The following is a 9,588-nucleotide window of genomic DNA, read 5'->3' on the forward strand; positions in this document are numbered from 1 at the left end:
TATGTATAAACGAATCTGGAACTATTGGTTCTAAATCTTGTGTATATTACTATAAATTTATTTGAAGAAAAATTTTCATCTACGTATATGGCGCTGCGCTATTCTATCTACTGGCTACAGGAGTAACTGTGGTAGTACTTTTGGCTTTCTTTTGACCCTCATTTTTCGAAAGAGCCCTTTTTCGTTTTGCCACTTTTGTTGGCCTTTGCTCACCTTCAATGTATACTTCGCTCAGCAAGTCGTACAACTTAACATTCTTTATTTGAATCAAATGCTTACTGATGTCAAAATCCTGCCAACCTTTACAGATGTTGTAGAACTCCGAGCATGGATGCTGTATATCTAATTTCTTTCCACCGTCCTTCTGCAAATCCAACTTCAACCCAATAAAGAGTTTTGTAAGATGTAACTCAGTCTCGCCTTCTACTTGTGTGTGACCTTGGATAGCATCAGTGCTAGGTATTGACCTTGTAAGTTCATCACCACTCAATGTGCCATCAGCACTTAAGACTAATTCTGCTTCTTTTTCGTTTCTGCAGTAGAATCCTTTCTCAAACTCCTTAACGTATGGGTGCGCCAATTCAATACCTTCAACTATTTCCAATTTCTGGACCAACAACCTCAATTTACTTTCGACCATCCCTGCGTATTTGACATGCTCGTCGTGGGTAGATTTGGTAGCGGCAACAATGCATAGGTAGAATTTGTACGTATGGAAGAAAGTGTGTCTCTCAAGTAAGTCCGACCACTGTTTTCTTCCAACCGAAATATCGTTCATGATTTCAATTCCTCGTTTAAATTCACTAAGAATCACCTTTTGTGTTGACGCGGTGATATTATGCGTCGCACACATTGAGGGATAAGCAGGGGTAATGACTGGCATTCGATGCAGTCTATCAAGGGCATAAAGTCTTGGATTCCAAACACGTACTTGTAGAGGGCCATCTTCAATATGTTTCAACAATACTGGTTGCGGCCAACTCCATTGCGAATAAATATGAAAAAATTTCTCCACAATAACAGCACTGACCGCATTCGGATAGAGTTGACATATTCTGGCAACTAGCATAGCCCAGGCTACACCACCAGGAAATCCATAAACATTTCCGTATATTGCTCGTTGCTGTGCCCACATTTTTATGCATCTCAAAGCATGTTTGAATACAGTCGGCTTCGGTACCAAAGTCAATATTTCATCAGTAACACGAGTTCCATTCAATGCTCTAAGGTCTTTTTCATCTATATTTCTTAACAAATTCTTGTCATCTAAACTTAGGTCTATGGGAACCCTCGGAATATCTAGTCTTGCGAAAATCAAATCAATCGAAATTCCATTGAATTCAATCTTTATGATAGGAACAAATGCATCCGGTACCGGTGCTATTTCTTCTAGCTCTTTTCTTTTTTGAAGAAGTTCATAGAACACTTCGAAGAAATCGTTCCTGTTCACATGCTTGGGTACAACAACCAAAGTATCAATATCAGAACCCGGCCCATAAACTCCCAATCTATAAGACCCAAATGTAAATATCTTTCCACCAGCATCTTTTGCCATTCCTTCAGACATATTCTTATTAAGAGACACCCTATAGACAAATTCTTCAGTCATCTTTTGAAGAATATTCAAAACCTCTACTCGCTTTTTGGTTGCAGCCTCACTTTCAAATGAGCCCCGGACTTTTAATTCCTTTATTAAAAGATCGTTCAATTCATTCTCTCTTGGAGTTGGATTAGCGACTGATATTGGAGGTGTCACTCCATATGTTTGTACATTCATATTTGGCTTTGTTGGTGTCAACGTGAAGAGTTAACCAAATTCCGAATTTTTTTTTTGTAGTCAAGGAGCGGATTACCCGGCTTTACAATGAATTTTCTGTTTTTTTTGATCAGATCGCCACGCTTTCAGGGATTCATATAAATTTACACATTTTATTACACAAAATAGCCAAATCAACTTTACCCTGAGATTGCCCACAAAATATTGCTTGGAAATTGCCCCATTAAGAAGCAAAATAAACTATAAATTTGATTAACTGGTGCAATGGTTATGGGATTAACTTCAAAATTAGAAAAGCTTGTATTGAAGGATAGCAATGCTGAACCCCCTGGTAGCTCCCAATCCACTAGAAGCGCCAAGGACACGGATGACATTGATGAATTAGATACCGAAGGACAATCGATTCTCATGGGTATAATTGCCCAATTAAGGCCAGGGATGGATTTGACCAGGATTACTCTCCCAACATTTATTCTAGAGAAGAAGTCGATGTTAGAGAGAATCACTAATTTCTTCCAAATCCCCGATATCTTATTAAAAGCAGACAAGACGGAAGATGATTTGGAAAGGTTTGTTCTCGTTGTTGCATGGTATTTAGCTAGTTGGCACATTGCGCCAAAAGCGGTGAAGAAGCCTCTCAACCCTGTCCTAGGTGAAATATTCAATTGCTACTGGGATGACCTACCTGATGGAAATACTGCCTATTACATCTCCGAGCAAACTTCGCATCATCCACCCAAGTCATCTTACTTTTACTTAATGCCAGAGCTGAAAATTAGAGTTGACGGCGTTCTCATTCCAAAATCTCGATTTTTAGGCAACTCATCAGCAGCTATTATGGAAGGGGTTGGAAGACTCACTTTGGGTCATCACAATGAAGTGTATGAAATGACCCAGCCTAATGTATATTGCAGAGGAATTCTTTTTGGAAAATTGAAAACTGAATTAGGTGATCACATGTATGTAAAATGTGAGAAAACAGGATTCGAAGCAGATGTAGATTTTAAGGTAAAAGGCTTCATTAGTGGTACATATGATGCCATCGAAGGGGTAATCAGAGACAGCAAGACTTCCGAAGATCTATACATTATATCAGGTAAATGGAATGGTGTCATGGAAATAAAGGATGTTCGAACTGGATCGAAACGAGTTTTAGTTGACTGCGCTGACACTGTGGCACTAAAACCCAAAGCTCGCCCAATTTCTGAACAGGAACCACACGAGTCTCGTAAATTATGGAAGTCTACCATTGATGCTTTGGCAGAAAGGGACCATCAAACAGCTACTCAAGAAAAATCAATTGTTGAGAACGAGCAACGTGAATTGGCAAAGAAGAGAATCGAGGATGGTGTCGAATTTCACCCAAAGTTATTCCGGCCAGTTAGTGAGAAAGAAATTGAAATCCAAGACTTGCAATATATTATCTACAAAAAATTCAATTTGGAAGATGAACCGCAAGTTTTGAGAGAGAAGGTATTGGAAATTGCTCCCATATTGCCTGGCCAGAACTTCGATGAAAAGTTTGAAATTCCTGCATTCAAAAAGCATGAGCAAGACTAGCCATTTCCAGCTCATTTATCTTACAGTATTATTATAAGGGTTCAGTTATAAAGTTGATTTTTTTTGTATTAAGACAACGTTTTTGTAGAGTTAATATTTTTTTACATAATAGGTGTTTGTTGAACTACGTATAAGCCACTTTATTGGATGTTTCTAAACAGCTGGTTCTTTCTTTTGCTCACATTTGAAAACTAGTCTGTTTCTTAAACCAAGAGTAAGTACATTCTATTTGAATTTAATTTTTTTCGTCGACATTTCATATTTTCCGGCATGTAAATTTCCAACGATAATGTGTTCTCTCTCCCAAAATTGAGTCTAAGCATTCATCACCGTATTTCTTCTCAACATAACCGAACACCAAAGAATTCAAATGGATGTATCAGAACTTCTCGAAAAGTTAGATTCAGCAGAGCTCTCTGCGTTCAAGTGTGTGGATCTTTTGAGGCGGCACCGCACTCATATAGGCATACAACACAACATGCCTTGGTACAAAGATTAACAAAATTTTCATATGATGAATTGGAGTTTTTCATTCCTCAGTTTGTTCAACTTTTGGTCTCTTTTGAGACAGACTCAATGGCATTAAATGATTTTCTATTAAGCTATTGTTCAAAATATCCTCATTTCAGTTTGATTGTATTCTGGCAACTCCAGGCCTTCCTTTTCGAACTTCGTAATGATCCGGAGTCATATTCATTTCAAACCGTAAGAAAATTCATCAACAGATTGCAGAGCATTATATTTAATATTGGAAATGAGAGTCAAGATGCCATTCAATTCAGAGAAAATTTACACCCTGCGTTAATTTTATGTGGCAGTATTGCATCCAGCTTTGCCTTACCAACAATTAATGAATATGCGTTGCCGCTTGTTAAATCTCAAGGTAGACAACAAAAGTCATTCGTTTTCAAGTTGGCCAACTTCCAAAAGTCATTAACTAGGAACCTTACCTTAAGAAACCAACGATTATCTATGGAGTCGGCGACGCTGGCGGTATCGGATGAGGACATACCCAAATCTTCACAAAGATCAATTCATGTGGAAGTTAACCCGGAATTTCTGCCACGGCTTGTTTCCAAGAAGCACAGTTTCAGTATGCTGCTGGATGATTCTGAAACTTATATTACTGATGATGATGAGATACGGGCCGTGGATATAACAAAGAGTGTACCTGGCAAGAGATCCACATTCTCTGAAATGGAAGAAGAAGTCAGCAGCATCAGTACAAGAATCAAATCGAAAAGGTCTTTTCCCAAGTCGCCTGCTACACCGAAGATGCTCTCTGTTGAGTTTTCGTCTGCAGCAGATTCGCCTAACTTGAATTCTCAATCCCTTCCAGACTTATCGAAAGTTCGTTCACGACCAGACCTAAATTCTACAGAATCAGAAACATGCTTGGGCTTAGTTACCAAACTTAATGACATGGGTATAAGGAGATCTGGTTCTCAAAAATCTTCCAAAAGAACTCCTTCTTATAACGAGTTACATAAAATACTACTTGTCAATTACGCGAAGAAGGAGACCAAGTTCATAATGTCCTTACAGAATATTTCTGTAAGGCTCTCCCAGGTTCCAAAAGAAGCCAGGCTTTCGGCCTTGCGAGCTGAGCTTTCCATAATAAATGAATGGCTTCCATCTTCCGAAATCGACATACCTCAACTATTACCCGTTACGAGTCATAAGAATAAAAGATTTCACAAAATATTGAAGCTAAGCATAAATGAAGCCTGTGTCTTGAATTCTGCAGAGAGAGTTCCTTACTTGTTACTTATCGAATATTTGAGTGACGAAATCGATTTTAATCCATTTACAGAATACAACCAAAAAATTATCAACAATAGGCTTCAAGACAGCAAGCCTAAGCAATCACCGAAAGCGGATGACTTCGTCGATTTGTCTGATTCAGTAACAGATGCTGCAAATACGATGGATATATCAGACACTGCAGATGAATCTGTTTCCACTCCAATTGAAGCCGATCTTGGAGATTTACCAATGGCACAAACAAGTCCAAGTAGTCGTCAATTAGTCTCGGAAAATACCAATGATTTGGTAGATATGCATCCTGAGGACCAAGAAAGTTCCAGTAATTTTAACGAGAGTCGATCAGCGAATCCAATAGATTCTGTTGTTCTTGCTGACCAAATGAGAATTGCGTCTGTAATGCTTCAACAATTGCAGAGTTCGGGTCAATCAAATTCCGAACAATTTATTGCTATAAGGAATAGAATAATCAACTCAATGATCTCTCTTCAAGACCAGTTTGACTATATTGACTACGAACAGTTAAAGAAACTCAAGACAGATCAACAGGATGCTGGACAACGAAAGCTCGAAAATGATTTCAAAATTGGTGAAGATTGGGATGAAAAGAAGAATAGAATCAGAAGATCGAGTGCATACGGTCATTTAGGTAATTGGGACCTTTGTTCAGTCATTGTTAAAAATGGAGATGACTTACCTCAGGAGGCATTTGCATGTCAATTGATAACGTTGATATCAAATATTTGGAAGAAACACGGGGTACGATTTTGGACCAAACGAATGAAAATCCTAATAACAAGCGCAAATGCCGGATTAGTGGAAACTATAACAAATGCGATGTCGATTCATTCAATTAAGAAATCGCTAACTGAAATTTCTATTAACGAGGGTATGAATTCTAAAGGAAGGATATTCACGCTAAAGGATTATTTTCAGAAACTTTATGGCAGTGAAAAATCACAGAAATACATTCAGGCCCAAGAGAATTTTGCAAGGAGTTTGGCCTCTTATTCCATTATTTGTTATGTTTTACAGATCAAGGATAGGCACAATGGTAATATAATGTTGGATCACGAAGGTCATATCATTCATATTGATTTTGGGTTTTTGCTTTCCAATTCACCAGGTAGCGTAGGCTTTGAAGCTGCCCCATTTAAGTTAACTACTGAATATATAGAATTGTTAGGTGGCACAGATTCAAAAGCATATGGAATATTTGTTGAAGTTTGTAAGGAATGTTTTAAAGCCTTGCGAAAAGAGAGCCAACAACTTGTCAGCATTGTCGAGTTAATGCAGAAGGACTCAAACCTCCCTTGCTTTAGGAATGGAGAGAATACGAGCATTTTACTTGAACAAAGGTTACAACCCAACATAAAGGAAGACGACCTCGATTCTTTTGTCGAAAATTCACTAGTCGGAAAGAGTATCGGAAGTATGTATACACGTTTATACGATCAGTTCCAAATGATCACTCAGGGTATCTACAGTTGAGCTTGTAAGATATGACTATCGAACATATGAAAGATCCAAATAGGGAAGCTTTGTTTTAAGTAAAAATACCATATATCGTATATAGTTCCAGGTAAGTAGAAAGAAACCCTCACTTGTGATATTCTGATTCTACAGCCGATTCCTCTTGTATCATCTAATATAAAAACATTATTTTCGAAGTCACCCGGAAACATAAGTGGCCTCCATTAAAATGCAGTCGTCAAAACGACATCCTTCTCCCTCGCTCGTGAGTGATCATACGTCTGGAACAATTATAATTCCTGATTATCAGAATATACAATCCGATCACGGCGAATACACTGAGTATAAAGGGCCCTCTTATTCATTTCTCTCCGTTGTCGTTTGTATCCGAACATACTTGAACATGCACGTAGTATATCCCTTTCCTTGATCAAAGTTTGTCCTTAGCATGTCTCTCGCGTGAATTGTTAACAAGGCAGGACGAGTTTCGACATTCGAGGGGGAACACACACCCAAATAAACTATAAATCAAATGAGCAAATCCACCGCTTTATATCACGAGACTCATTTTCCCACGCTAAGATTTAATATGTAATCGATGAGACTAAGAACCAAGTACCGTGCTTAAAAAAAGTTGGGCAGGTTGGTAGAATTTTTTTTCAGTTTCCAAAATGAAGAGAAAGAGTCTCTTAGTATGCTAGATGTTTATTTCATATCAAGATGGTCTGGCAATCTCGTGTGCAACATATAATAAAAATAAGAATTAGTTCAGGCAATAACGCTACTGGAGTAACGATATCATTGCCTTTTTTTGAGATACATATGTTTGTACTTTCCCAAAAAAGGACTATTCCTAGTCCCAATTGGATATTGTTGCCAAGAAAATAATATTTAGACTTATTTTTTAACGTAAGATGATGTTGTGTCATTGTAGTTTTTAGAAAAATAATTCAGAAAACTATAAAATTACGATATTATTTAAGGTTAAAAACATGCATAGAAACACTTTTTAACACTCATTTTGTGTCAATTAAAAATGGAAAACCAGACAGCTTATCACTTTCAATTCCCGAAGATATACCAAGCAACAGAGCATAACAACATTAAAGAGCTCACAAACTTTGAGGCGTTCCCAATAAGGTCAATAAATGCCACATCCACAGTTCCCGCTTTAGAAACAGACTTTATAAACAATGATTTTTCAGGAACAAAATGCCTTTCAAGCTTGGAAAACTATAGATCCCGGAATAGCTTCTTGATTGCACGAAGTATCTTATCTAGCCTATTCAAAGTTAACAGCTCCAGTTTAGAGACTGTGTCAAAGGCGTCGTCTATCGTATGTATTTTCAATTTTATTTATGTATTTTGCTGAGTACTAACCCTTTCTAGATCTGGAAATCTGCAGGCGAAACTTTCAAGACCTATTACGAATACCTTTCGATTTTGGATTCGGTCTGGTACAGTAAAAGAACGTCAATACCGACCCAAAGCTCACTGAGAGAGGCTCAAGAAAGGAATAAATCGCTCCAACTTGTTACTGCAAAATCGCTCACAACCAAGTTCAGAATCTACAAGAATGTGCAGCCAAATAAGAGAAAGCGCATTGAGAATAACTTCAAGAAAGGCTTCAAAATTAGTGAAAGCAAACTAAATTTTGATAGCAGGATATTGACTCATGATCTCTTTAAATAGTGCTAGTAAATATTTCCCAGATGTATAATATCTCGGGTTTTTTTCAGCAAAAAGAAAGAGCAAGCTCTTTCAATGTCCTCTGGGTACCTTTTTTTATATTGTACGTAGTTTAACAAATGCCAGTCATGCAAGAAAAAAATGATACGATTGATTATTTCCGCCTTGTCTAAATAGGATAACTTGTAGTTCAATGGAACAACATGTACAGAAGTCGTGTAAAACACTCAAAGTAGAGTAGAGATATCATGAAAAATGTGTAGAAACATACTGAGACTTGGCAACACAGAAACATTTGTTGTAGAGTCTGGATTTCTCTTGGTAAAACACTTAATGTGACATATTTTTTTTTGTGTGAGGGTTAAATACGTTTCTGAAACAAAAAACTTATCATAAATACTACGAGAAACCAGAAACCAAACTCAAAAACAACTTTAGTAAAAGTATCAGAACATGAACTCGGAATCAAAAAATAACCGCTCACTCTTGGATAGCATTGATAATCTAGAGAAGGTGACTTCAAAGTACTCCACTGAGGAAAAAGAGAGTCGTTTCAATGCATTTAAAAGTCAACCACAAGTCTCACAGGCAGCTCCAGAAGCCTTATTTGACAATTCATTATCAAAGTTGATCAACGTATGTATAGAAATATATTGGTAGTAGTTCAAAAGAAGTTACTAACTCATTTAGATCTCTTCGGCAGTTGAACCAGGGAACCACTTCGAATGCCTTATTAAGAATCTTTATGAAACTATGTTGAAATCCCAAAAGGAGGAAAATGAACAACAGTTAACTCTACCTATTGGAGACCCAGCCGAATATTGTCTAACCAAAATTGATATATCAGTGAGTAATTCACTCGACAATGCCGTTAGTTCTGATGAGGATATGGCCAGCGAAGACAACCTTAAACCGAAGCAAACTCGTCGAAGACTAAGTAACTCGGTGAAGGATTTTCTCGAGAGTATCTTCCTTATAAGGCCCTCTCCAAACAGGCGGGAAAGAGAGTTAATTGCAAAGAAATGTGGTGTTACCGCACTACAGATAAGGGTTTGGGTACGTATAAATTAAACCTACTAAATATAGAGCAGCAGGATTTACTAACAAAAGAATAGTTCACGAACAAGAGAATGAGGAAGAAGCAGCTGATGGGGACAAGCCCCGAAAGCTCGAACAGTCCATAAATTCTTATTTTAATCCATCACTAATACACAAACTAGATTCCTTTTTTCTGAGGTTCATTCTTGTAACAATTCTTAATTACATCTCTCAAATAAAAGCTCTCTCTACTCATTTCCAGCAACCAAGCGACTGAATCTGAATTT

General features: G+C 37.5%; 4 protein-coding genes across 4 annotated transcripts; 3 read left to right on the forward strand and 1 right to left on the reverse strand. All coding sequences in view use genetic code 12, as the record gives it.

The window, feature by feature from the left end:
• Positions 1-103: 103 nt before the first annotated feature.
• J8A68_006118 (polynucleotide adenylyltransferase) lies at positions 104-1,777 on the reverse strand (the record flags this gene model as incomplete). The annotated part of the gene is made up of 1 exon (XM_049410257.1): positions 104-1,777. One exon carries the CDS (start codon positions 1,775-1,777, stop codon positions 104-106), a length of 1,674 nt encoding a protein of 557 aa, XP_049260602.1.
• A 270-nt stretch (positions 1,778-2,047) lies between these two features.
• On the forward strand, positions 2,048-3,337 carry J8A68_006119 (OSBP family protein; the record flags this gene model as incomplete). Its single annotated transcript, XM_049410258.1, has 1 exon — positions 2,048-3,337. One exon carries the CDS (start codon positions 2,048-2,050, stop codon positions 3,335-3,337), a length of 1,290 nt encoding a protein of 429 aa, XP_049260603.1.
• A 370-nt stretch (positions 3,338-3,707) lies between these two features.
• Positions 3,708-6,635, forward strand: J8A68_006120 (pik1; the record flags this gene model as incomplete). Its single annotated transcript, XM_049410260.1, has 3 exons — positions 3,708-3,733; positions 3,802-6,533; positions 6,589-6,635. 3 exons carry the CDS (start codon positions 3,708-3,710, stop codon positions 6,633-6,635), a joined length of 2,805 nt encoding a protein of 934 aa, XP_049260604.1.
• A 2,081-nt stretch (positions 6,636-8,716) lies between these two features.
• On the forward strand, positions 8,717-9,439 carry MTLA1 (Mtla1p; the record flags this gene model as incomplete). The annotated part of the gene is made up of 3 exons (XM_049410261.1): positions 8,717-8,899; positions 8,954-9,227; positions 9,379-9,439. Coding segments are annotated over 3 exons (518 nt in total), but the record flags the coding sequence as incomplete, so codon positions are not given.
• Positions 9,440-9,588: the final 149 nt, after the last annotated feature.

Source organism: Hemisphaericaspora subhashii (assembly GCF_019202705.1).
Source record: "Hemisphaericaspora subhashii strain CBS 10753 chromosome Unknown scaffold210, whole genome shotgun sequence".
Classification (NCBI taxonomy): domain Eukaryota; kingdom Fungi; phylum Ascomycota; class Pichiomycetes; order Serinales; family Debaryomycetaceae; genus Hemisphaericaspora; species Hemisphaericaspora subhashii.